The sequence below is a fragment of the Colletotrichum abscissum genome (assembly GCF_030869225.1).
Source record: "Colletotrichum abscissum strain IMI 504890 chromosome Unknown Scaffold_21.1, whole genome shotgun sequence".
Classification (NCBI taxonomy): Eukaryota; Fungi; Ascomycota; class Sordariomycetes; order Glomerellales; family Glomerellaceae; genus Colletotrichum; species Colletotrichum abscissum.
In genome coordinates, this window is record NW_026850110.1 from 666412 (window position 1) to 692900 (window position 26489).

The window sequence follows — 26489 nt, forward strand, 5'->3', positions numbered from 1 at the left end:
GGCAGCAGCAACAGCAACGACACAGACTGTTGCATTGTGGCGCGGTACTGCTGGTGCTGAGGTGATCCGGCAATAGCAAAGACGGAGAAATGCCGAACGAGGCTCTCTCTCTGGCTCTCTGCCATGTCTCTGGGGCTTAATTGCCCTTAGGGCCGTCAAGCGTCTCCAGGATTTCCAGGAATACCACCACGGGCTGCGGAAGCGTGGAGGCTGGGGATCCGAATGCCTGCCAACCTCTCCACTCTCGCGGATAACCATAGATCGTCCCGCCGATTATCTTGACGTCGCTTCCCAGTAGGGCTCTGCGCTAAGGATTAAGTTACATCGTGCTAGTGCGAGTCGTTGTCCGTCTGCCTGGGGCGGAATACGGAAAGCGCTTAGCATTTCACAGTACCTAGCTGCCACGCTGCTCACAGTTTTGTGTCTCACACACACACACACGCGCGCGCGCGAGGGGGGGGAGGGAGGAGGGACTTGGAAGAGGGAGGGACGGAAGTGGACGAAGGAGAAGGGGACGACCCCTGGCTGGTGTGGTAAGACGACAACGGAGCTGAGTTGCTGAGTCGCTGAGCGAGAGGATGAACCTGTTCGCATGCTCTCACTTTTTGTCTTCCATTTGTTGACTCTGAACTTAAGCCAGGCATGCCCAATGCACCAGGGACGTGTGCCAAGGCCCAACCGCAGACTGCGACTGGCTCGCAGATGGGCTCTCTGAAGTCTCTCTGGATGGCGATCGTCCAAAGCCCTTATGGGAACCCATCTCTCGGCCGGGCGTGAAATACGAGGACGTCGTGGAACTTTGCTGCGATGCAGGAACTGGGGGGGTGTCGTCAATTCTCGTAGGATGGGACCTCATGGCCCTATGAACGCCGTACAGCGTGACCTCGAGAACCCTGAAATATCGGAATGGCCCCGCGTAAGACGACGATATCTTGGCTCTCTCTTTCTCTTCCCGCGCCGCCGCCTAGGCGCATTGAGCGACGAGTGCGCTTCCCACCTTCAGAACTTGTCATGTTGTGACGATGAAGCTTGGCCTGTCGTGGTCTCGTCCGTCAGCTACTGCTATTGTCCAACCCCCATCAGAGAAGATGGGCAGACAGCAAAGCCGAGTCTCAGCGGGCCAGGCCTTCCTTGACAGTTTCTTTCTGATGGTCCCCTGTCATGATCGGGTCTCTCGGTGCATAGTGGCTTGGCAATGCGACCGCCGGACTCTGTTGAATAAGAGCTTGAGAAAAGTTGAGTGAGAGAAGAGGGGAGTGCTCCCCATGATGCAGCTGCTGACAGACCGGTCAGAAAAGGACCCCTGTTCACCACATTGCGCCGCGTGGAAACGCATGTCCTCGAGGACCGTCGGGAGTTGTTCACGTTGCGTTTCTCGCTTTACTGCTGCAGACCTATGCAGAGCCCGCTTCATCGTCGTCCGCAGCCTATGTCCAAACTGTCTAGACACCCTACACAAAAGCTATAGAGAGCGAGAATTAAATGGCCGGTGCTCGGAGACAGAGGCTGAAACAAGCATAGTGCGCAGCGCCACGATTCACGGCGCGACAAAAGGGACGAACTCGTTTCTGCCGTGCAGGTTGAGCGAGGTCTGCTGATAGAGTTCGATTCTTGGGACTGTCCTGAAGTCTTGACAGGCCCTGTGACTGGGGGTGGTTGCTTAATCAATCTGGTCTTGGAGAGTCTTGGAGAGACAGGGCCGGTAGAATAGGAACCATGATACTGGGACCAACCCAGTGCTCCATGAGAAGTCTCCGACGCCGCCGCAACCCGTATCCTACAGGGGACGTGGGATCCCAATCTTTCGTCTTTTCCATCTTTAGAGGGGGGCCAAGATGCTTGGGTCTTGGCTGTAAAAAGCTAGAGGACCCCAGAAGACCCAGTAGACTAGGAATACCCCAGCCTGCCGGAACCCCGCGTCGTGTCGTACGTCGCATCGCGGGCATCGCTTTGTTGGTTCTGTTTCTCTCGCATCACTGTCCGCGATCACTCAACCGCTGGTTGAGTCCATTCTGAAGCAAGCAATAGTCGGGCGCAAGGGAGGCGAAAGAGACGAGAAGAAGATGGATGGAGGTATGTGCTGACCCGGCGCGGCATCTCATCTTGCCCACCTCCCGGGCAGCCTGACCGCTTGACTGACCGCAGAGTACATTGCCGATGCAAGTCGCTGAGCTCAGGTTCATGATCGACGGCCAGAAGCACAACCAACGGAAGAGGCTTTTACTCTACTATTCTGTATGTACTTTTGTCAATTGTGCAGATAAATCAGCCAACGTTTATTCATCAACTACACCGAAACGCTCGTCAGCCTGCAGCTCCATCCAGTGACAGGTCCCTGTTTTTTGTTCTTCCAGACCACCTTGAAGTTTGAAGCAAACGCTCCCCAGCTGCGATGCGACGCTGAAGGTGCGCGATGATATCTGGGGAGATGACGCTCGTCGCCTTTGAGCGGGCCCGGTGTGGGGCACCCAAGACAGCACTCTCACCATCTTCGGGATAACTGATTTTCTCTGACTGAGACACATGGAGCAATCCATGAGCTGACGAGACATGGTTCTCTCCCGCGGGGCGGCCTTGACGTCAGCCTGAAAGTGGTAGCGATGTTCCCTGCTCTTCGTCACGATGCATGGCCACGTCAGGCGGCGCATCGTCAAAGATCTGGTCTCGTAAGAAATTGTGGTGTTTTTGCCCAGCTGAACTGCTCAAGTCTCATTGGCAGTAACAGAAATACGGATGCGCTCACTGGGAACGGCGCCGCTCTGCTAAGCTGCTTGGCCAGCGCCGTCGCATCGTATTCAAGAAACGGAACCCCAGACTCTCCCAGAGTGGTACTCGGAATACGGAGGACTAACGACGCCCGAGATCGACGGCCGGCGAGCCAACTTTGGGTGAGGGTACTCCTCTCGTCTCCATCTCCCAAGACGCTTGTCAAGGCGGACAACTCCAAAGGGTCCCAATTCTTTGCGGAGTCCCGCCGAAATTCAGCTCTCTAACATCCTTTTTCGCAGCCTCGTCTTCCCTCTTGTCTTCATGTTTCCGCCGGATGCCCCGATGGGACGCCAAGACCGTCGTACCTGAAGCATGGGCGATTGGAAGGTTTCAAGATCTGCAACAGCATTGATTTGCCAAGACGTGTCGTCTCCTCTGCTCTGCGACTTGCGAGTGACAGCAGTCAAACACGGAGTGACGAACCCCCTTTACGAGTCAAGCGCCGAAGCTGACGCCGCCGAAATTGAACAACAGTGCCGGACGCGCGTGGTATTGCTAATTGGATTGGCCGATGATTGCGACGCTTGTCAGAAACGAGATGGCAAAAGATTCGACATTTTTTTGCCTAATGTCTTTGGAAGAAACCGTCCCGACTTCCCACCTGAGCTACGCGGCAGCACCTGAAGGGTACGGAGCCCAATCCGAACCGCGTGATCGGATGTCTCCTCTCTTCGCCCAGCACCGTCAGAAGCGAGGCGATTGCGAATTGGCTACCAAGTCGCCGGGTGTGATCAAAAGCTCCCTTTGCAGAAGAGTTGCAGGAAGCCAACGCAGGGCCAAGGTAGCTCGATATCTGTTCCTCGGGATCAAGAAGTGTGCCGCTCTAGTCTGTGTAAAGAGAAGGCTGGAACACATCCATTGGCGATAGTTCGCAATTGCGGCAGATTATTCTCGCGGGATGAGAGATCACCGGGCAAGCCGGCAGCTGAGTGCTTGCGTGCTTTGGATTCTGGACCCTCCGCCTCCACGGCGCCGGTGCGGACACCCCAGCCGGCTCTCCTCGAGAGAGAACCCATCGCCTCCCGCTGCATTCGATCGGTAGGTATCCGCGGGGCTGGCTCCTCTGGCTCTTCCTGTAGAGACCTGAAGAGACCCCTCGTGAGAGCATGACGATTGGTTATGCTTAAGCTCTTCATACTTTTCTCCTCTTGGAAGACATCATCTGTAGCGCTTGCATTCACCGCGCGAGCTAGCTCGTAGCGTCGCCTGCGCCCTCGTTTTCCACCAATCCCTACGTTGTGATTGCAACGTGGGTGGCTGTCAATATCCCTTGCCTCCCGCCAGCCATGTTGACCCCATCACGCCATTTTAAGGGATAGTACTAGATGCAGCTTGGCTGGGCAGGGGAAGGTGAGGGGAGGCGCAACGCGGGGTCTGCCTCTGAGGGGCTCCCAAATGTGTCCTAGGTGTTATTTGGGATGGTCTTGAGCAGGAAATGATGTCCCATGATCAACCTCTCTAGAAATGTTGAACTATTCCCAGAGATCGTCAACTCAATAGTAGAAAACTTTGGCCTACGGACCATTCTGAGCGATAGTTTGATTGGATTATATACAGGTCGTTCGTACTATGGACTTCGATTTGTTACGGATGGCGATAATGATGGTATTGAATTGAGGGCTTATCAAATTCGGTGACAGTAGAGTTGTTCAGTCGACTAAGCTATGGGCGAGGCCGAGGTTCTTCCGTCTATCCCGATAGGCCATTAGCATCAGAACCGAGTGTTACGAAGACAGTGACGCGAGCCGATTTCACACGTATTGAAAGAGGTTTTTACAATTGGGACAGACGAGTCTCTTTTCCTTGCGAACGATGTTGGCATTGGGGTGTTGAAGTGCCCTTCGCGTCAGAAGGGAGAAGCTCGGTGCAGCGCTGAGGCGCGGGCCAACAGCCCGAGTCACTGATGCGTCGCAACCGACATCAGTATCGACTTTACATATCACGCCGCAATCACCTGTTCTTCTATTGCCCTGCTGGATGTAGACAAATTCTTTGGGCTAGTTGTGGAATGAGAGTGGTGAATTAGAAGGCCAGAGGTGTTACATGTAGTTATGGGAATGCAGTCGGAGCATCAAATGCACAGAGAAGTGGCATCGTATCCTGAGCAAATCAATTGAAAAGGCCAACGATACAAAGGGAAACGCGATTACGGGAACCCCGGTTGAACAACTGCAGCGTGTGGAATACAAAATGACCAACTAAAACAATCAAGCTACGTTTCTCGAACTAGCAAAGACTCTGGTCAATCTATGAACCGCTGCGACGGGCACCAGGCTCTCAAGCTCTCCTCTCCAGCGAAGCTCTTCGTTCTCTCGAAGCCCAAGCCCCACCACCCAACCTTGAAGCGTCTGCCCTCTCCGGGTCCGCCAGCTTCTTCTTATATATGGTCTGTAAGTTCTTGGGGAATGCAGATACAGCCTCGATGGCCTGCTTTCGCCACTTGGTGAGTGTCCTAGAGTCGAACGCCTGCGTGACACCTAGCATCAGTGCAGTGACAACCAAAGACACGATCGCGGTGAACACCATGCTAACGAGGGTTTGACCAGCAGGTGCACCGCTCATGCTGAACACCCCAGTTGCGAAACCTAGAGGTAGAAACACGACAGTAACGTAGGTAAACTTCTGGATGTCGTTCGCCCGACGCTGTTTCACAATGATAACTCGGTGGCGGTTTTCGTCGTTCAAGGTCCATCGCGGCTTTTCTGCCTGACGGTCTTTTTCCCGAGTGCGCCATAACTCCATCTGTGCCAAATTCCCCGCCAGATCTCCTTCTACCATTTGAAGGACGTCTTGAACTTGCTGGAAACACCTACGGGCGACTCGAAAGTCGTTGAAGTCAAATTTGTCGAAATCACCTTGTTTATTATGCTCGACAGCCAGCGAGTTCACCTTTTCGATGCTGGGTCGAGCCATCTTCAGGATTTTGCCCGAGCTTTTGAACATCTTTTTGAGTATTCTCCTCACGAGCAAAAGCTCCAGGACTCGTCTTTGTTGCCAAGGACCTTTCTGTAAACCTTGAGCCGTGGGTTCCTTCTCAGTCTTGAGCATAAGAGTCATCCATCGCTTCGACCACAGTCCTGCTGATATGCATGTCAGGCTCTGTGGACCTCTGGCTACGATCTTCATCCGTGATTGACGAGTGGTCATCGTCTTGAAGAGTTCTTATATGTGTTCGGATATGTGTTCTGATTTCTTCATCCCTTGTGGAAGTATCTTCGTTTTGTGTTATTCTGTCTGGATGTTCTCCAACCTCTGCTAGTAAAAGTTTTAGGTCTTTTACATCAAGACTGTTCGTATGTGAGCCGTCGCTTTTCTTCCAGTGTTGATCTAATTCCCAGTAGCGACAGTTCCAGTATCGATAAAAAAATTCCCTTCAATGTGATAGCTTGTGGGAACTCTCGTCAGGAAGGTATCGACAAGCTTTGCTTCTGTAGGCGGCAGGCTTAGATCCCCTGTATCCTGCGGTTCTTTCTGAGATTTGTTTCCCTCAAGAATGTCGTAGAATGACAAGTGAAGCCCAGTCGTTCATGTACTCAGCTTTGCCACAGTCTCCTCGTCAAAATGTTTTTCAAAAGATTTGTGGCTCTGGTGGAAATTGGCCATCTGGTGCTGCGTAATGGGATCTGGTCCAACAGTGTTCTCACAATGAGTGATATCATCCGGTCCAGCGGAGAACATGGCCCAGAGTCTTTTCTTAGCATCTTTGGGCGTTCTGAGCCTCCGGTCCAAAAGGTTTTCCATTGTGCTGACCCTAGATATCTTTACCGACCGAGAGTCTTCCTTCCTAGCCTCTGCTCCTTTGCCAGCCTTGGGCACATCGATCACAACACCCAGAATAGGCGTGTCATCAGTTGTCTTTGGCATGTCCAAAGCATCTTGGCTGAGAAAGAGGGGTTTGTTGTACAGCCATTCGTCTTCAAGCTCGACAATGTTTTGTAGCTCTATTGTATTGCCGAACGGGAAGTGATGCTTCATGGAAGAACTAGAGGCCTTCTTGTCGTTTTTTTCTCGTTTCTGTTGCGTGAGATCTATGAGAAGTGAAAGAATCTTCCTGTTGAATTCCGGCTGAGATGAAGATCTGGAGCTAGGGGACTTCGTATCGTCTGTCGGACTCGTCTCTTGGGAACCCTTGACAATTTCAGGCTTGACCCCGAGAGAAGAAGAGTGCTTCCAAAAAAGGTACGGGATTTCGAAGGTAACTCCCCTTAAATTGTCTCGTGCAATCTCGTCCTTGTACATGCAAGGCGAACCTTGCTGATCAGGCTTTCCTGGGAACAACCCGTTGTCGGATGATCTCTCAAGTAAAAATGCCAAAGCGTGCTCTGACATATCTTCCGGTGCCCGCGTATCCATTGACTTCTGGTTGCGCGCCATGGCAATCGATAATGCAAAGCATAGCGGCTCGTTCCAATCGACATCGGTATTATCCTCATGCAGCTTTTGACAGTCGACGGTGTTCTTCCAGACTTCGATCATCTTATCCCAGCCTTCTTGAGAAACTTCACTCGAGGATGATTCGTCAAAAAGACCCTTTTCCATGGCACGAAACAGCGCTGCGTCTTTTGTGCGGAAATAGATGCGTGTGTTTGATGGAGTTCGTGAAACCGCGAGCATTCTCTTCTGGGACACTGGATTCTGTGTGGTGAAACTCTTGATGATGTTTTGCTGAACGACTTTCGAAGTATAAATTTCGGCTTTGGGTTGTCCCGTGATGTTACCATCGGTAGTTCTATGTCCATGCTCTCTAGCGCTTGTAAAGCTTGCCAAATCAACGCGTGGTCTGTGAGATAGAAGGCATCCGTCGCTTTGTCGTCGTTTGCTTCGTGGTAAGATCTAGAAACGGGTGTCTCAGCTTATATGGCCACTCTGCCGGCGAGGTGTAGCTGAATTACCCGCTGCTTCAAGGCATCTTTACTAGATAGGGTGGTGCAAAATCCAATCTCTTGCCATTTGGAATGTGTTTTTCCATTTGCCCATTTATGGATGCTGTTCTCATCATGCTTAGGGGAGGCACAGTCCATCTGGACCTCCAAGCATGTCGTCGTCCTTTATGTTCAACAGGCATTGAACGAAATACACAGTTCATAATACATTCAATATACAGTCCCTTTTCAAGGTAGCCTGCCCTATCAGAGACCATACTCTTCAATCACCTAGTAGTGAGAACGTGGCTGAAGGAGACTTCTCAACAACAACCCTGATGGCCGTCAGGTAAGTTACGCTGTCTAGAGATGACTTCGCCCTGGCCCTCAAGGCCCTAAGCACGACGATTGGATTACTGTAACGTGGGGTGACTATGGACAAGACACAACACGCGAAACGTGGTAGCGTTAAGCTTTTCAATGTCCAAAGCTTACACGACAGAATCGGCCACAACGGTAGCGGCAGGCCTTTATAAATAAGCAGTCTGTTGATGAATCCTGCCAAACCATTTCATGTACACGCACTTCCGAACCATTCATCGTCCCTACTAAAGCCTCCCACTAAAGGTTTCTGACATCGTCGTTCCTCGACCCCTAATACGTCCCAATCAAGATCACACTTTCGCGATACAACGGCTACCCTGCCTTTATCCTGTTCTTCAATTCAAGATCAACGCAACCCAATTGCTTACCTTACACAAGGTTCAAGTCTGGATCTAGGCCCCAGAATTGCCTGGCAATGGACAGCGCAACTTTCGCACTCCTAACAGATGGGAGTTATGAGATCTATCGATGGGCTCTCGCCACTGATCCTATTCGAGACTACAATAAGCCGTTGTTTCGAACTCTCGGCGAGCGATGCTTCGAGATTCAAACGGGTTATTTACGCATCCCTCCTCAATTCGGCTTCTTCTCGCCTGGGCCCTGTCCCCTCCAAGGAATAGAAAGCTGCTTCTTTGTTAACTTGGTCAGCTTTTCTCTTATACTGTACCTATTTCTCGGTATTTCGAGTATTTCAAGAGTACCTCGTACTTTTTTACGAAAAACTGCGTTTCTGCCTCCAGTTATACTTGTGATCACCTGGTTTCTGATGTGTGTGGTAAGTTTTCATGTATCTACTGGTTTACCTAACTCTTACTAACCTTTTCCATTCGATATTTCTTGATAGAATCGCCACATTGCACCAGATTCTTGGCGACATGACGGACCTCCTCAAGGTCGCTAACGCTTGGCAACGATCTTCATGGAGATTTGCAAAACGCCAAATACACGGCGTGATGCCTTTTGACGCGACCCCGCCATCCCGCCAACTCTCAGCTCTGGCCGACGATACATCTACATCCACCACAGTCCCTTTGTCTCGTCAGCAGCAGACAGGTTTGACTGGCGTCCTTGCCGCCGGAACTGACTGTCAATCTAGTTGGAAGCTGCGACATTGGAATATTGCTTGAGGGAGGTACGCTTAGCTCTAAGCAAGAGCCCTCAAGGTCGACCTTGCAGTCACACCCAGGCCGGCTGCCTCCCTTGACAAGAAGGGGAGTTACGCGGGTTTTGTGGGTTCCTTACTTTGATAAGACTTTCCGTACCGTACCCTACCTTCCTCCGACGAATTGGGATGTGCCCGGCAAGTAGGTGTTGGGGACGGCTCCTGCAATAAAGAAGCTATGCGTGCCTTCCTCCCACTTGGAACCGGTTTTTCCTTTCGTGCCAGAGACCTTCCTTCCCATACCCAAGCTGGGCTACTCCGAGTGCTCGCGAAATGCTCTTTCCTTGGGGCATTGCTAGGTCCTTGACCTGTACAAAACCTCGCCTGTCCCCATCGAACTCTGTCTTCTTCTCCCTTTCTTCTTCACCGAGAGCAACTTACACCCATCGTAACGATATTAATATGTTTATTCTCCCCCCCCTCCTCGACTGCATTCTTCTTTGGGTGCTCGTGCCCGTGCTAAGGATGGCGATTGAGCGCATGTTCCGGCACCTCTTTGGGGTCGATGGGCTTCGGCACGTAGATTCCCGAGTCGTCGCTGTCTTCGTCGCGAGGTGGTTGACCGACTTCATTGTGAATCGGATCCGCGGCGGTGTCGAGTACGCCTACCTTGCACGTCCTTAGATTTTGGGACTGTAATGGGCCCAAGATCCTGAGTGTGAGCTCAGGCCTGTGCACCCGACGGAAATTTTTGGAACTTTTTGCCTTTACAGGCTTCATCGCTGGTCGTACACGCCCTTCTGGGTACCACGCGGTGAACTTCAATTAGTAGGCAGGGGGCTTGGTGGTCAAGACAGTCCAGTCTTGGCCACGCGTTCAAAAAAGATAAGTAACCCGACAGGTTGCCACCATCAACATGTGACTCTTTGCTAATGCACGTAACTTGACAGCTCTCGTCCGCGGCCGGTTTGACGAGCGACTTCGAAGATCAACGATGTAGTCTGCGATGCCACGTGCCAATGGCCAGGGGGCTAGGTGCTTATGATGGATGGTGGTGGAGGGTTCGTGTTGGATACGGGTTGATTGGATGGTCAGGCTTTCTTTAGCGCTCTTGGGGCTTGACATAGGGAGAAAAGAGAAGAGTGAAATTGGCACGCTCACCATGTTTGATTGCACTTGAACGGTAGAGTAGAGTAGCTCCTCGCCTGGGGCAAGCAGTCAGATTAAATAGGGCTTCGTGGAGGTCGCCGTGAAGACAGACTTCCAAAAAAAAAAAAAAAAAGTACAAAGACCGACGATGTGACAGGCGGCTGGCTGAGGTTTTGGACCCGCTAGTAGGGTCGATCATTGGGGTGGCTCGGTGCAGAATAACATTGAATGTGACTGCAGACAAGACACCTGCGCTACTCGACAAGGTTCGTGATGGAGTAGTGCGAACAGAAGCCCGCAGGATCAGGGTCAACCAACAGCGGCATACGCATTGCTCCAAGAATTAGAGGATCACCAGCAGTCACGGAGTATCCGTACGGAGTATCCGTACGGAGTACTGATCCCAGAATTCAGGGCATATTCCCAGGATTAGGGGGTTGTCAGCAGAAACCAGCGGACTGATCCTGGGATTTGGTTCAATGAGATTGCTATACGTAGCCGGCATTCCTCTGTCGCTTCGTACGTCTGTCAAGGCCCTTTGAGCTATGCTGCCCCAGCTGAAGGAAATGAGACATGCCTGGTGCTTCCCCAAGGTTCATTTATGCGGCTGAGAAGTAGCTCTAGAGAGAAATCTCGAGACATTTGATTTAATCCGAAGGTAAAGTTCTCTCAATTCAAACTCCGCGCTGCATCTGTCCGCTGTCAAACGGCCGGTCTTTGCGAAAGGCCGTCTTGGCCCTGCAATCGATCATATGTCGTGCTTCACGTCGTTTACTTCGTGACCGCTGCTCGAATTTGGTAGAGGTCTGTCTATTGGGCGGAAATTGACACGCGGCAGTGTTAATAAGCTGTCCCTCGCCACGTCCACCTTCTCTATAGGTTCCGTAGTCTTGGGAGGCGTCGTTCCGCTTGCGTCAAATTGCACCGGAGCGCGAAGATGTCTCGTGGCGCCGCGGCCGCATTCATCGTCGTGTTCCCTTGTTGCTCACCGGCCGCACCTAACGGCCAAGGCCATCCGTCCGACGCCTCGCTGCCAAGCGGTAAGCCATGCGTGCCCTGAGAAATGGTCTCTCCACCGGCTGAAAGACTCCGTCGAAGTGTTGATCGCGATGCAAGCCTTCCGGGAGATCGGTCCCCGTCCCCGCGGTCGATGCCAATTGATATGAGCCCTGCGGCCACATGTGCATTGATAAAGACCTCCTTCCTCCCTAGGCAATCAGCCGGTCAGCGTGCCCTTCAAGTCTTCAATCCGCGACGACTTTGCTGTTTGCCGCGTGGTCCTTGGCGGCACTGGGCAGCATTGGATGCAGGGCGAGCCAAGGGGCTTCTGTTTTCCTCCAGTCTCCTTCTCAGACTCCATCTGATTCCTCTCCTCTCCGGGAGTCCGCCGTCAAACGGGAATCCCGCCGCTCGATCGAGAACGCGGTCGACATTCCTCCGAGCACACAGCTACTAGAGCTTGCTTCCCGTCTGCAGGTGTAGATTGCCCCGAACGATGAAGAGGGGTGAGAGCAAGCCTGCAAGTCTTTTAATGCAACAGCCTGGCTAAAAAGACGTGCATGGTCGCATTCTCCGAGAGGGACACAGGCTTACGAATCGTCCACATATTTGTCGTGTGGCCTATCGAAGGAAACCGCCAAGGAATCAATCGAATTCCTCCAAAATTTCCCTGGAATTCGAGAATTTAGCCAATGTCCCATGCGGTCGGTATAAGATCTCCCCTGGGTTCAGGCACGAAAGGGAGAAAAAGGGGAAGATCAGGAACCGGAAAAGATTGTTTTCTACCAGTCCCAAGTCGCGTGCGGTGTCTCTCTTCTTTTAGGAACAAGCACCAGCACCGAAAGCAGGTTTTCTCGATGAGCTGAAGGCTGTTTCCTCCTAGGCTGTTGGTTGCTTCTCATTCGGCCGTCATCGGTTTGATCGTGGCAAGGCGAAAAGAAGAAAAAGACGTTTACGAGAGGAACCGTGGAGAATCAAGGAGAATACGAGGGCAGAAGAGGAGGAAACTTGCACCCGATGCAGCACCTGCCTTGGCTGTCTCCGGTTCCCCAATAGCGATCCAGCTGGGCGCCTCGCAGCGGCATCTACGGCAAGCACAGCCCCCGGGGGTCCCCACGTCAGCGAACTGGGCCACCCCGCCGCACCCGGACGGGCCCTAAGCTACAAAAATGGCCCGAGGACGACCCCTCCCCCGCGCCGTCCCGCCGTCAGCCTCAACATTGACATCAACACACACCTCAACTTTGACCTCGATCTTGACCTCATCATCGAGCTCACCGAGACGACTGTCCTTTCTGATCTTCAACCTGCTCGCCCTCACAGCATTCGTCCAACCCGTCATGTCTCAAGGCTGGGTCAACGCCGTCTACTACCCCAATTGGCGGGTTTACAAGGGCCAAACTCCCGCATCGATGCCCGTCAATGCCGTCACTCACGTCATGTACGCCTTTATCAAAGTCAACACGGACGGATCACTGAAGCTCATTGACGACTGGGCCGATACCCAGATCCCAGTCGACGGGACAAAGGGCTGTCTCTCGGCCACAGCCAAGCTCAAGGCCTCGAAGCCGAGCATCCGCACCCTTGTGTCCGTCGGCGGTGGCACGGGCAGCGCCGAGTTCCCGGCCCTGGCCGCCAATCCTACCGCGCGCGCTCGTTTTGCCAAGGAGATCAAGGCCTTTTGCGACAAGTGGCAGCTCAACGGCGTTGATAGTAGGTTTTCCTATCCTCGTATTCTCACTAGGTTCCAGCTCTAACACTTGTCCAAGTTGACTGGGAACACCCAAGCGACGCCAAGCAGGGCAAAGACTACATCAGCCTCCTCAGTGACGTCCGCCAACAGATGCCAGCGGGCAAGTACCTCATCACATCAGCCCTCCCGCCGGGCCAATGGGTGCTCAAGAATATCGACCTTAGACGAGCCGCCTCTCTCCTTGACTACCTGAACTTAATGTGCTACGACCTCACAGGACCCTGGACCGACGTCTCGGGCAACCACGCGCAGCTCCTGGCCTCCAAGACGCTGGTGAGCAACAACCCGAACCTCAAGATCGCCTGCGCCGACGGCATCACCTACGTCACGAGCAACGGGTTCCCGAGCCGTAAAGTGCTGCTCGGGATCCCGGCGTACGCGCGCACCTTTCCTAATGCGAAAGGGCCGGGCGGATCGACAAAGGGGTCTGCTGAGGTTGATTACTGCGACATGTCGAATGATAGTGTAGATAAGGCAACTGTGGATACGACTGCGGCCGCTGCCACTTATATTGATCCCAAGTATGGGTTCATGACCTTTGATGTGCCGAGATCTGTGGCCATCAAGGCCCAGTATGCGAAGAGCAAGGCTCTTGGTGGGTTATTCTACTGGACTGGCGTAGGAGACCGGAAGGGGAGGCAAAGTCTGGTCCAGGCTGGGTTTAATGAACTGAACGGCATCAAATGAGCCTAGTTCATGTGGTAGTAGGTTTGAAAAACTCTCGGTGTACTTTTGCATGGAATCAAGTACATATCCTGGCTGTGAATGCGGCATGCAAAGACAGTTGGGTTGAAAAGGCATACCTACGAAACACAGGCAGCCGTAGATATGATAATGAACACAAAATATTAAAGGCGTTGGATGCTATCCAAAGTTCTTGACTATCTAACTTCTTCGCAAGGGATTGTCAGACGGGACCTCAAGATAATTCGAAACCTTGAGGGATCGGCCTGTGGTCCTCTAGGTCGCACTGGAATCTGTCGTGAGACATGAGCGTAGTGCGACGGGTTATCAGAATGATTCACGTGAAGAAGGCAGAAGCGCTCGTGAGACAATAGAAAACAGGAATTGAGCATGAATTTAAGCTTGAAATAGTACTTACTGTGGCGGGTACGTCCCCCGATGGAATTGTCCGGCAAGCGCCGACGAGTGCCCCACCCGGTCGATACTGGAGGGGCCGTGAAGCCCCACCCGGCAGCCGGCAGCCCTCCCATCCAATCGCCGGCTCATTGTGCAGGGGCCAGCAAGCGCGGACCTCTTCTTATTTCTCCTGCGTCCCTGTCACTCTCCGTCTTTCTCCCCCTGGCACACACAAATTCACACCTCAACAGCCAGCTCCTTTTTCGTCTCATCTTCCCGCCACGATCCCCGCGCCATCCCTTCAGGATCTGCCGCCTTGCTACACGAGCCGTTTCACGCGCCGGGCCATCCCAACCAACCGGAGGCTCAATTCTCTTTAGCTGCGTTTGAACCTTGTGCAGCTACTTTGCCATGTGGTGCATACCACAGAAACTCTCGAGTCCCAATCTCCACCGAGTTATCCGCTGAACGAGTGTTCGGACGGCACTCTGTCAGCTTGTCACCGGAAAGATGGGAATGATGCGCAGCAGGGAGGGGGGCTTAGCCGAGGAAGGTTTCCCATATCTCCCCGGGCCCAGGCCGCCAAACGAAACCTCGCTGCAAGAGAGGAATCTCGTGAAACCATGTTCAGACCCTAGCGCTCGCGCTTCTTGGGGGACAGCAAGAAGGGACAAGATTGCATGGGACCGACGGAGGCTTTTGGCGTCAATGGGATGGCGCTTGGATGCTCAGTGACGGATGATGGATGACGGATGACAGGCGACAGATGGGTTGGTCTTCGTCAAGGGCCGAGTATAAGGGTCCATCTGCCGTCCTGTTCTCTCACATGAAGCATTCACCTTGGATACTGCTGCAACGACTTTGGTGATATCGTGGTTTCTTTACGTGTCTTTCCTCTTTCCATCTTCCTTCGTTTCATTGACAACACACCCTGCTGTGCAGGCTTTCATTCTTTTCCCATACGCTCATTTACTACAGGTTTATCTCTTTTCACTTCTCATGATGATTTCTCAAACCGCAACTTTTCTGGCTTACGCCACACTTCTCGTGTCCGCCAGCCCTCTCGCCCTCCAGCGCAGAGCTGTCACGGAGCTCAACGAGGAGGCCACAAAGGAGGCACATCCCCGCGACGACACCGCCACGCGCGCTTTTTCCGACGTCCAGATCAAGACAGCTGACGGCAAGTGTCTCTTCGTCGACAAGTTATCTGGAGACTTCCGGGCGAACCTCACCCCAATCCAGGTAGCTGATTGCGGAGCGACGGACGGCCAGGGTTGGGACGTCATCACTGCTGGAAAGCACAATGATCAGCTCAACTCAATGCTCATGGTCAGCACTCTGGTTCGTTTCACTCCCTGTAACCCCTTCATGTGGGTTCCCAAAGCGGAAGACGATACTGATTCATAATTATAGACGCAAGCGTGCTTCAACTTTGATCCCCGTCGCGCGGCGGGTAACCAGGTCAACCTCTTCTCCTGCGGCGGACGCGCAGCAGGCGAGGGCCTGGTGACGGACTCCCAGCTCTTCGCCGTAGACAGTGGAGCGGGACCCTCAACCTTCCAGCCCAAGAATGAGAAGGGCAAGTGTTTCGCGGTCAAGGGCAAGGTGGTGGACATTGCGGACTGCAACGCCGACGACAAGGCCCAGTCTTTTGCCTTTGGCGGCAAGCCTGCCTTAGTCGGCGGAGGAGCCGGCGCGGGAGGTAACGGAACTGGCAATGGAGCGGATAACGGTGCTCAGCAGCCTGCGCCGACCACGACAGCAGCGGCCGTTGTGACGGGGAAGCCCTCCGCCGGATGCGATGACACCGATGAGACCGTCACCATGACGCTAACGACCACGATCAAGCCCGGCCAGGGCAATGCCCCCATCGCGACCGCCAAACCCGAGGCAACGTCCGCTCCGGCGGTAGCACAGCCCGTCGCCTCCTCAGCCCCAGCCGCCGGAAACGGCCAGAAGGGGAACATCCCCGCCGCGAATCCCACCTCGCCCGTCCCCGTCTCCCGCGCCGGCGGCACCCTGAACCCGACCGCCGCAGCCGAAGCCAACGCCTTCGACGACACGGCCACCCGCGCTTTCACAAAGGTGGCCATCCAGGCGCCCAACGGGCAGTGTCTCTCCATTGACCCTACCGCCGGCGACTTCCGTCAGAACCTCATCCCCGTCGCCGTGGCGGCGTGCGACAAGGCCTCGCCCAACCAGCAGTTTGACGTGATTTCCAAGGGGAAGCACAACGACGGTAAGGATGGGGCGATGCTGATTGTCAGCAGCCTGACCAATGGGTGCGTCAGCACTGACGGGCGGCGGGCGGACGGCGACACGGTCACGCTTTTCTCGTGTGGAGGTCGTGCTGCGGGCGAGGGGCTTACGAATACCGGGCAGCTGGTCAAGGTCTTTGGGGACAGCTTCTTGTGGTCGCCTGTGAATGATGCGGCTACGTGCGTTGTCCCTGGGAGTCAGGGACGTTTGGTCACGGCTGCTTGTAAGGGGGACAATAGTGAGACGTACAAGATTGTTGCTTAGAGGACACGGTATGTTTGTCTGAGTAGCTTCATATTTGTGTGATCTTACTCATGTGGTATACTTCTTTTCTTCGTCGTTGACGACATTTATATTTGGGATTGGATTACCCGGGCATCTTTATATGGGAAATTGGTCAGGTTGGAAAGTACATGGAATTAGACGATCATCAGCAATGTAAGAGACAGAATAGGACATGATTCTTCCCAAGGTCAAAGTCTGCCAACACCAGTCGGCATTCAAGTTCCGAGATATGGACCACAACCGCTAGCCAAAAGCTTGACATTACTTTCCAGTCGGATGGGTCAAGGCTAGAGTCCAGACTGGGTCATCTGGAGGTGATCATTGCAGCAGGGGAAGCTTGACGCGGATAACCGGCACCAGCCGAGAGCTTAATCGCTGTCACCCGCTGTATCGTCCAATAACGGATGGTGGAAGTAATTAGTGGAGTTGTTACCTGTATTCGTACAATTTCCTGTACTGCCAAGCGACGTCATTAGGGGGTTCATCGTGACTACCGATCCCTAACCTGCCCTGCTTTGCATTCTCCTGGAGAATGTGCCGAGGAAGTGGTCACTTCGCTTCGCTTCTCTTCTGCCGGCGTCACACAACATCAAACCATCCCACGTTTCTGCAGCCACCAACATATCTCAGTTCATCCATTCATCTACAGACACCCATCCATCCATATTCGTCTAGTCTCGCCCTCTAGTCAGCCATCGCAACTCGTCTCGCCCAATTGAGATGCTCGGACTACATCTCACGTACACTGCCAGAGAAAACGACCTTGCTAGATGCGGCTGAAGGACGCCATTCTGCGACGCTCAGTGCTGATTTAACGATTTGACGCCACGACCAACGCGAAACTTGCCATTTTTCCTTTTCTTGTCTCCTCCGTCCGAGCCAAGCTTTACGCCGTTGCGGTTCCTGAACCCCTAGCGTACCAAGCGCCACGCGACAAAAAGCTTCGTTTCTCGAAATATTAATGTCTTGAACTACCTACCAACCGGCCGGCCGATCTCTCCCATCTTCTCTCCACCCCTCATCACCACATCTACTCTGCCTCACCGACCCGGGGGGGTGTGCGATAGTCATGTCTCCCGATACCGACTCCTTCGGCGCACCAATGTCCAAGACAATCAGCGAACCCGACGACAACGCGCGCACCGTCCGATTCCCGTCCTTACAAATCGATACCCGCGATCATGCCGCTTCCCCGACCTCGCCCACGGCGCGCGTGCGAGTCGCCGCTCCTAATGATGTCGGCGCACCTCTGACCCGCGCCTCTACCGACCAGAACATATCCCCTATGCGGCGCCGCGCAGGCACCTTCAAGCCGGTAGAGGACTACGGAGACTTTGAGATGTCTCGCCCCGGCTGGCAACCCGGCTCCGAGCCCGGCTTCGATCCCAACAAGTCGGATGGCGGCCACGCTTCCATGCCCGCCCTCCGTGCCGAGTGCGACATCTCTGTCTTCGACTTCAGCCAGGGCAACATGGTTCAACACAAGTTTAGGAATGAAGAGTTTGTCGACTTCCTGCGGAAACCCCAGGAGCCGTGGGTCCAGAGCCGCTGGATCAACATCAACGGCCTCAGCTGGGATGTCATTCAGGCCTGCGGAAAGTACTACAAGCTGCACAAGCTCGCCATCGAAGATATTATGAACACGAGGAACCGCACAAAGGCCGACTGGTACGCCAACCACGCCTTCATCGTCATGACGCTGCAGAAGCTCGTCCTCCTTCTCGACGACGACAGCAGCAGTAGTAGCAGCAGCGACGACGATTCGGACGACGTAGCGAGCGTAAAGACTGCAAAGTCCGGGAAGGGCATGAAGAAGCTGAAGCGCGCCTTTACCATGGGCGGCAAGCCGAGACCAGACCCAGAGACGGGAAGGCAGAGGGCCGGCAGACCGACCATTGTCACGCAGGGCGACGGCAGCGGCTACGGGGCCCAGCTGAACCGCAACATGAGCGAGCTCTCCCAGCTCAAGGAGACAGCCTTTGTCCGCACCCTCCAGCGCTACCACGCCTCGGCCAACGAGGTCCGCACAGAGTACATGGAGCGCCACTCCTCCCTCATGTCGCGCGGCCTCGCCGTCTCCGCCGAGCAGGTCGCCATCTTCCTGACCTCGGACAACACAGTCATCTCCTTCTTCGAGATGTCGGCCGAGGACATTGAGCGCCCCATCACCGTCCGCCTCGGCGATCCCTCCACCATCCTCCGCCAATCCTGCGACGCTTCTCTCGTCGTCCAGGCTATCATCGACGCCATCATCGACCTCGCCATCCCCCTCACCGCCGTCTACAGCGACGTCATCGGCGACCTCGAGCTCGACGTCCTCACGAGCCCGAGCATCAAGCAGACCCGCAGCCTCTACATCTGCGTCAGCGAGATTAACAAGATGCTCACTTTTCTCAACCCCATCGACAACCTCGTCAACGTCCTGCGCGATCACCGCACTGAACTGTCACAGGACGAGGCGGCGCGCCAGCTACGCAATCCAGCTAGCGGCGTCATCGTCACGCCGCTCACGCACACGTACCTCGGCGACGTGCTCGATCACTGTGTCATAATCACCGAGTCCATGCAGCAGATCAAGCGGTCCGCCGATAACCTGATTGATCTCATTTTCAACACCATCTCGGCGAACCAGAACGAGAGCATGAAGCAGTTGACCATCATTACCATTATATTCCTGCCCCTGACCTTCTTGACTGGGTACTTTGGACAAAACTTTGAAAAGTTTCCGGATATCCAGAACCCCATGGGCATTCAATTCTTGTACGTTGAGACCACCCCTTTCGCTCCGCAGCTCTTGTACTGACCAAGAAAACAGCTGGGTCATTGCCTGCCCTGTAGTCTTTTGCACAATCATCATCATGATGCGCTCCTGGATCTGGGCGTGGCTCGAGTCGTTTTGGCAAAAAAGGAAAATCAGCGCCGAGAGGAAGAAGCAGAATAAAAAGAGGGCGCGAAGGGCAAAGAGGAGGGCCAAAAGGGATTAGGAACCCCGCCCCGGCCGCCGCTTTCCTTCGAGGTCGAGGCCTTGGTCGTGACTGTTGGTCTCCTGTCATGCTTGTGTATTGTGATACCCCCTATTTTCTATTTTAGACCTCATTTAGATCTTTCTGTATACCACTGCCCAAATACTAGAGCCTCAATTGAGCGGGCTTTCGAGCGTCACTACGATAATTTGAGAGTTCTCCACACGTGAGAAGCGAAAGTGGGCGGGAATTTGGGAGAGTGGTTCGCTTTGGTTTCTTTCTTGGGCTCATATGAGACCAACAGGTAGGCAATGGGGTAAGAGGCATCTCTCTTCAACCCTACAAATCTAACCAACTTCGAGTCGTGTATCCCACTTTCATCCGATCATACCAGCATCCCCCCTTCATGCAACAGGTCCACCAGCCTCAGGAAGACCGCACTACATCATCACACTGTATCAGCAAACCCATTCCTCACAACCAACAAAAAGAAGCACACCATGAAATTCAAGGGGCGATAAGAGGGTGAAAAAAAAACTCACGTAATAAACAACCAAGCTCCCACCATCAAAGATCGTCTCCAGCGAAACCGTCTCACCCTCCTTGGGCGCAACAGCCACATCGCTCCTCGTGTTCCACGCAATCTGCGCCACGGAAGCAGGCTGCCCGACGCCGGGCGTCACGGTCGCGTTCGCCCACACGCCCGGGTCGCCCGCCGTCGCGGCGGCGAAGACCTCGACGCCGACCTGTTGGGGCGGGTACGGGCTGCCGTAGCCGACGGCGCCGGCGACCTTGATGACGAGGGAGCCGGAGAAGGGGGAGGCGATGGAGAAGTCTGTGATGTTGGCCGAGGGGGAGGAGCTGCTTTGGGCGCCGTCGAGGACGACTTCTAGGGGGGTTGCGGCGTCGCAGCCTGTTGTAGGGGGGGGTGGGTTAGTCAGTGGCGTGGTTGGGTGGGATGGGTTGGGGTTGAGGTCATCCCAAGTTTTGCCCGCGATCTATCCTTTCGTCTACGGCCGAGCGGGCCGGGAGGTTGGGGTTCGGATGGAAGTATGGGGGGGGGGGGATGTGTTGTCACGTACGGGAGTAGTCTGCGCGAACGCCCCATGAGCCCTGCGCCACGGCAGCGTGGGCACCGCCGGCGGCGAGCAGAGAGGTCAGAAGAATAGAGGCGTACATGTTTGTCGTGAGAATATCGTGAAATATGTATGTCCGTTGGTAAGTCAGGTTTTCCTCGAGTCCACTTGGATACAACAACGGGAATCAATCTCTCTTTTGTACCCGCCCACGCGGGAGTTCATCCCGCCGTTTCGGTACCTTCGGGGGGGTGACGATCATGGGTTTATAAAAAGACCGAAAGCCCTACGATGCTCTGCCAAGCAAACTAAATCTAAAGAGGTTTTATTAAGTATGAACTCTATATGCAGATGCCGGTGGACGTTGAGTGGGACCCGAGGAATTGGTCATTCGTCGTTTTGGCGTTGTCCATCCCCCCTCGTATGCAATTTATATTGAGTTGGTCTGCTCACGGCAAACGAGTCAGTGGGTATAAGTGTTGGTCACACCCGACAAAGGGAGGAGAAAAGGAGGAAAGTATCGCTCCCTTTTTCTACTATCAATTCAAAAGGAGAAATAAGTTCGCGACGTGATTACTGAAGTTGAGTTGTTGATACGTTTTAGTGTGTGCTTGGTCAAATCTGGTTGTGTCTGTTGGCGGCGGCTCTTGGAGAAGTGCTTTTCGGCTTCCCACTGTTGGGTTCTATGAAAGCTATATTTCCATAAGCCTAATTTTGAACTTTGTCTCTTGAGAGCGAATGGTTCATCTGATTAAAGGCGCTGTAAACTGGATTGAGATTCGATTTGTCTGGCTAGGCGATTGTCTGGGTTAAACCTGGACCCTGGGGTTCTCATGGACTAAATTGCTGTGCAACATATCTACATGTGGACAAAGTGGTTATTCTCTTGTCTTTCTAGCACTCTAGGGGTTCGTGTACGAAAGACAAGGCGAGGGAATCTCAACCATTTGACCTCATATGCCTGCCCCTCGGTCCTTCATAGCCGACCCGGCTATTCTGAAGTATTATAGATGTGTTGAGATCACTGAAAGTCCCAAACCAAGCTTTGATCTGAGCCTTCAAAACGGGGTTAACCGGCGGCGAGGTGGTCTTGTTGAAGTTACCGCCCCATAACGACGATTGGCATCTACTTTTCCTATCAAGAAATCTGTCGAATCTATTCGCATTGGCAAAACGGAGCTTTTTTGTACTCAATCTTCGTTACAAGAAGCGTAAACTTGAACTCGCAGAGGCGGACGATGTAATGCAAGTAAAGCAGGTACACCAGCTTCCATGCCGACCATATTCGAGGAGTCGAGTGAGATTGTAGAATCTGGCAGCCTTCTAGTTGCTAATTTCATCGCTTCCCACTATCATCCTCCCTCCCCCCATCTGCGACCGAATTCCGGCCAGTATCCTGCCGCTGGTGATGATCACACTGCTGACTCCCAGCGTTCACCTCCCAACTCAAAGCGCTAAACTTCCATTTGCCCCAACCAAGCTGCAGGTCAAAGCTACTATGGAAGCCTCGAATCTGTCGCTCTGGTGGTTCATCTTTAGGATTCTTGACAATTTCCCAATCCTCCTCGCTCCGCTTCCTTTCGTCGCATCGACTTTGCGTTGGAGGATTGGGGCTGGATCTCTCCTTGATGGACGGCTTTTCCTCTGATTTCAACTGTCAGTCGAAATGAATCCCTGAATACGATGGAGTAAGAGTGACTTGAGGGGAACATGCCTTGGGTGCTGCGATAAGTGCCTCCCTGCTGTGCCATTTTGATGGTTCTGGCCTTTGCCTTTTGGAGAGAAGTGAAGATAGAGGATGACGAACCCTAGCATGGGCAAACTTCAGCCCCTCTTCTATGGTCTTGGAACTTTGGTGGCGAAGCACCTCAGCTCAGCCTAGACTTTGCTAGCTGAGCGATCGACAACCAAAGGGTCTATGATTGGTTGATGATCATTCGTCAATGAGCATGTCCAGCGCCTCGTCAACTCGTATAGATTTATCCTGATCGGCATCATGTGGGTGAAGACACACCTATTGCTGGTGTTTTATTGACTAACTCTAGCTGTGTATGGAAATGTAAGTATGGTGGTATCTCTACTGGGTTTTCCCGTTACGGAAGAAGATTGAGGCAAAACCCGTCCTTATCTGACGAAGGCTGCAGACAGTCGCTCTGGGTATCCCGAGCAGAAGTTGCAGTCTGCAAAACAACTCGTCTGCCTCACGCTGAGTCTCGACAACAAGTCCCCATTGCGTGTTCAAAATGTACTCTCTTTCTCGAGGGTATACTCAGCCCGCCTAGGTAGCCCTTCATTGCATCCCTGTATCATGAAGTCGCATGACAATGTGACAAGAGCAGCTTGTCACATAACAACCTCATACATCTCCGGAGCTATCGTAGATAGGCGATATACCGGGAGTTTCGCCGAGGTGGGAAATACACCTCTTATTGAATAATCATCCTCAAACCCTTCATGGGTTCATTCATCCCAGCCCTTCTGGCTTATGACTCCATCACTACTTCTTGAACCTCCTGATACAGGATCCTTCTGTAACACGACATTATTTTTAGGCGTCTTCGGCGGGTCCCTCTCCATCGGGCTCGCATCGCTGAGGTTATTGAGGTCGATATCGTTGAAGTCTCCGACTAGATGCGCTATCGAGGACTCCTCGTAGGACACGAGTCGCGGTCGTTCATTGGGGTCCGCTGCCGATCGTGAGGCTTGGCTGGCAGAGTGTGAACCCTTTGCTGATCTAGACATTCTGGCTGATCTCGAAGACAGGTGTGTTACTTCGAGGATCTTAGGGAATAGTTTCCTCCAGACTTGACGTGTGCTCGGAAGGCAAGACACGAAGATACCAACACATAGCTCGATGTTGGACCAGAGAGAGCTCTGGAATGAGTCGGCTGAGGTTGCTGTCAGTACTGTGCATAGCTGACGGTGAGTCCCTTGTTTCGGACTTGCCTGTGACGTTGTATGATGTCGCAAAGATGAGAAGGGCCTTGATTCGATAGGCACTAACGGCAGTGAGACTTCAAACTATCAGTCAGCAACATTCTCGCATGTCAGCTTTGTGGTACTCACAAAACTCCTACGCTGAACATCAACATCACACCCAGCTTCTGTTTGCGCTGCATTCTCAGCGAATAGACTTGAGTTGCTGGAAGTACTAGCATCCATGCATCCAGAGCCACGTTCAATGCGCCATGGCACATGGCAAAGGCGTTCAAGTTGAAGCATTTGCCCTCCATATCTCTTTTCCATCCATGCCAGAAGAAGTGCAAGGGCTGACAAGAGCCGAAAGTACCGGCGATGAAAGCGATCCAAAGAAGAAGGTTGAACAGCTGAGTACACCAAAGTATTCGGCGGAAGGTTTCGTCGGGGAAGATTCGCAGGTATAGAAATATGATCGAGGCCTTGATAAAGGCTAGGCAGGTCATATAGAGCATACCGAATATGATAAATAGCTGGCACAGTCAGTTTTACTCCATGAGGTAATCAAGCAAAGATGCATTGATGATGCGGCCTTACCAAAAGAAAATCAGTAATTTGGTTTTCTGACAGTGCCCATATATCTCTCCCTGCACCAGTTTGTTCGGCTATACGAAGACGTTAGAGGATACATTTCATTAGTCGGAATCTGAGCTTTACCTAGATATGCTGCTGGCAGAAAAGCTGCTAGTACGGCCTTTGCGATTGTCAGGGAAACTTGTCGAGGGCATGAGAGAGGGTGGATTTCTGCATAACATACATAGGCTATGACGATGGTTGTGTCGTCCCAACCCCAAGGCGACAGCTTTAGAAACTTGTTCACCATTCGCACGATTATGAAAAAGGTTGGTAGGGCGAAAAGAACCGCCCTGAACCACGCCATGACGGTATCCTGCTGAGCAGGGGCAACACCACAGGCAGCCAATGACGAATTGCGTGCCGCTGTAGATATTCGATGAGCCTTGACATCTTCACTAAGGGAATCTGACTCCGTAACATACCGAGCATCTCCATGACAGTGCAATTTGCCTCGACGCATACCTGCACGTATCCCGCCAAAACGTTATCGTTACACATGCATTTTTGATCCGTTAAGGGGCAGGACGAATGGCCGATCTCCTGGAAGATACATTTGATCTGCATCTGTCAGCACATTCCATCGCTAAGGGATGTCAGTGGGAAATAAGCTTACGGCACAGCTGGGGATGCCCTGATACGAGATATCTGACGCGGCGACGAAACTTCCAAGGCCCAGGAAGCAAGCGAGCAAGAAGAAGAGACGGGTAGCAGACATCGTGAAAGGAGCGACTTAGGATGGACGATGATGATGTCCTGCAAGCCTCTCAAACCCAAGCAGGGTCGTCCGCGAATTGACGTCGGAATCTGAAGCCGGAGAGGTTGATCAGGTACTCAAAACTTTGACGAAGGGTCCAAGAAAGTGGTCTTGGCCATGTTGTTGACCAACGTGGGGATATGAGGAGAGAGAAAGGTGGCATGGACGAACCGTAGTGAAGACGTCTTACCACGGGAAGTTCGCCCTACGGCTGTCATTCCGCCTTTCTAGCAAAGACACTAAACTAGTTCTTAGCTAGGCAGCTCCCAAGGGATCCCACATCGAGGAAGTGGCTACCCTCCTCTTGGGACATCAGCGCGTTGCACCAGCTCGCTGCAGTCGGGAGGCACGGCAGGCAATGAAGGTCTTCCCGGCAGTGGTACGCGGTACGCTGGACCTCGCGTTTTCGGGAGGTGTGTCGACAGTGTCTCGACTAGTTCACTCGGTAAATGCGCGTCAGTTCATATTGGTTTGTCCCTTTCACTAGCAGATGCCAGAGAGGGCGCCACGGCTGAGACCATCGTGAGCCTGGCAAGGATATCACAGCTCGAGATTGGTTGGTCGTGCTCAATGGATGCCGCTAGGGGAAGCCAAGGCTGCTTCCTAGGGCATAGAGCTCGGACGCTCTGGATGGGAGATCGGCGTGGCTAGCATGCAGCCAAAGATGAGCTAGGCCTTGGCTGTGTGCAGGTCCTCAGGGGCACCTTGTCGTTTGCGTCAAGCTGGGAATGTCTGCTCACTTGAGGAATGCCGTTCGCGGTCTCGATCTAACTTGGCATGTGAATCAAGATGCATTAGGGACTTGATGTTGGTGGGATCAATGTTGTCAGACTGGCAGTACTTCGGCGGTTCATTGGATGGCTCGGACGACAATCGCAGTATTGGGCATGACTTTGGATCTCAAAATCCCACGATGTCACACGAGCTGATCCCGCGATGTGATATCTTGTGGTCCGTGTACGACCATGGTCCGGTGTGAATTTTGCAGCATACCAATAGAGAACTAAATGTCTTACTGCATGAGCTAAAATTTCCAGGTTTCCGGGACAGTATGATCGTTCCGTTCCACATTCCTGTACAACCTGACCAAGACCTCAGGAAGCGTTGAAAATGCAACTTACTCTTCATGTGCCGTCACCCAGTCTTGCCTTGGAGTCTTGCCGGTGCCTTTTGGCAACGAGAAGACATGCAAATAAATCGATCCAAAGTCAATGAACACATGGCGTGGCTTATCTAGACAATTAGGCCAGCCATTGACTTTCCGTTTCTGGTTCAGCATCCGAGAAAACACTTAAGCGAGGAAGCCACGCAGCTCCAGGTTCCCGGGTTTTCCTGAGCAAGCCAAAATCATCATCCCCCCTTAGCCGGCGAACTAGAATCCCCACAAGGCCACAGGATCATCAAAGGACTTTTCGCGGGCTAACACTTCGCTTTCACGCATCATTGATACTACAGCGTCCAGGCTCGCTTCCTTTGTTCCACCGACGTAACAAGCGTCAACG

At 53.1% G+C, this 26489-nt stretch overlaps 9 protein-coding genes across 9 annotated transcripts; 4 read left to right on the top strand and 5 right to left on the bottom strand.

The window, feature by feature from the left end:
- Positions 1-5046: 5046 nt before the first annotated feature.
- CABS01_09131 (uncharacterized protein) lies at positions 5047-5712 on the bottom strand (the record flags this gene model as incomplete). Its single annotated transcript, XM_060542488.1, has 1 exon — positions 5047-5712. One exon carries the CDS (start codon positions 5710-5712, stop codon positions 5047-5049), a length of 666 nt encoding a protein of 221 aa, XP_060400769.1.
- A 582-nt stretch (positions 5713-6294) lies between these two features.
- Positions 6295-7308, bottom strand: CABS01_09132 (uncharacterized protein; the record flags this gene model as incomplete). Its single annotated transcript, XM_060542489.1, has 1 exon — positions 6295-7308. One exon carries the CDS (start codon positions 7306-7308, stop codon positions 6295-6297), a length of 1014 nt encoding a protein of 337 aa, XP_060400770.1.
- A 3895-nt stretch (positions 7309-11203) lies between these two features.
- Positions 11204-11630, top strand: CABS01_09133 (uncharacterized protein; the record flags this gene model as incomplete). Its single annotated transcript, XM_060542490.1, has 2 exons — positions 11204-11306; positions 11479-11630. 2 exons carry the CDS (start codon positions 11204-11206, stop codon positions 11628-11630), a joined length of 255 nt encoding a protein of 84 aa, XP_060400771.1.
- Positions 11631-12434: 804 nt separating this feature from the next.
- On the top strand, positions 12435-13705 carry CABS01_09134 (glycosyl hydrolase family 18; the record flags this gene model as incomplete). Its single annotated transcript, XM_060542491.1, has 2 exons — positions 12435-12978; positions 13035-13705. 2 exons carry the CDS (start codon positions 12435-12437, stop codon positions 13703-13705), a joined length of 1215 nt encoding a protein of 404 aa, XP_060400772.1.
- Positions 13706-15100: 1395 nt separating this feature from the next.
- CABS01_09135 (uncharacterized protein) lies at positions 15101-16621 on the top strand (the record flags this gene model as incomplete). The annotated part of the gene is made up of 2 exons (XM_060542492.1): positions 15101-15439; positions 15512-16621. The coding sequence occupies 2 exons, from the start codon at positions 15101-15103 to the stop codon at positions 16619-16621; spliced, it is 1449 nt and encodes a 482-aa protein (XP_060400773.1).
- A 1090-nt stretch (positions 16622-17711) lies between these two features.
- On the top strand, positions 17712-19626 carry CABS01_09136 (magnesium and cobalt transporter CorA; the record flags this gene model as incomplete). The annotated part of the gene is made up of 2 exons (XM_060542493.1): positions 17712-19402; positions 19458-19626. The coding sequence occupies 2 exons, from the start codon at positions 17712-17714 to the stop codon at positions 19624-19626; spliced, it is 1860 nt and encodes a 619-aa protein (XP_060400774.1).
- A 383-nt stretch (positions 19627-20009) lies between these two features.
- Positions 20010-20784, bottom strand: CABS01_09137 (uncharacterized protein; the record flags this gene model as incomplete). The annotated part of the gene is made up of 3 exons (XM_060542494.1): positions 20010-20045; positions 20148-20518; positions 20688-20784. The coding sequence occupies 3 exons, from the start codon at positions 20782-20784 to the stop codon at positions 20010-20012; spliced, it is 504 nt and encodes a 167-aa protein (XP_060400775.1).
- A 1233-nt stretch (positions 20785-22017) lies between these two features.
- CABS01_09138 (uncharacterized protein) lies at positions 22018-22432 on the bottom strand (the record flags this gene model as incomplete). The annotated part of the gene is made up of 2 exons (XM_060542495.1): positions 22018-22325; positions 22396-22432. 2 exons carry the CDS (start codon positions 22430-22432, stop codon positions 22018-22020), a joined length of 345 nt encoding a protein of 114 aa, XP_060400776.1.
- A 709-nt stretch (positions 22433-23141) lies between these two features.
- Positions 23142-24948, bottom strand: CABS01_09139 (CFEM domain-containing protein; the record flags this gene model as incomplete). The annotated part of the gene is made up of 8 exons (XM_060542496.1): positions 23142-23433; positions 23528-23680; positions 23748-24130; positions 24195-24262; positions 24315-24351; positions 24415-24596; positions 24656-24797; positions 24847-24948. 8 exons carry the CDS (start codon positions 24946-24948, stop codon positions 23142-23144), a joined length of 1359 nt encoding a protein of 452 aa, XP_060400777.1.
- Positions 24949-26489: the final 1541 nt, after the last annotated feature.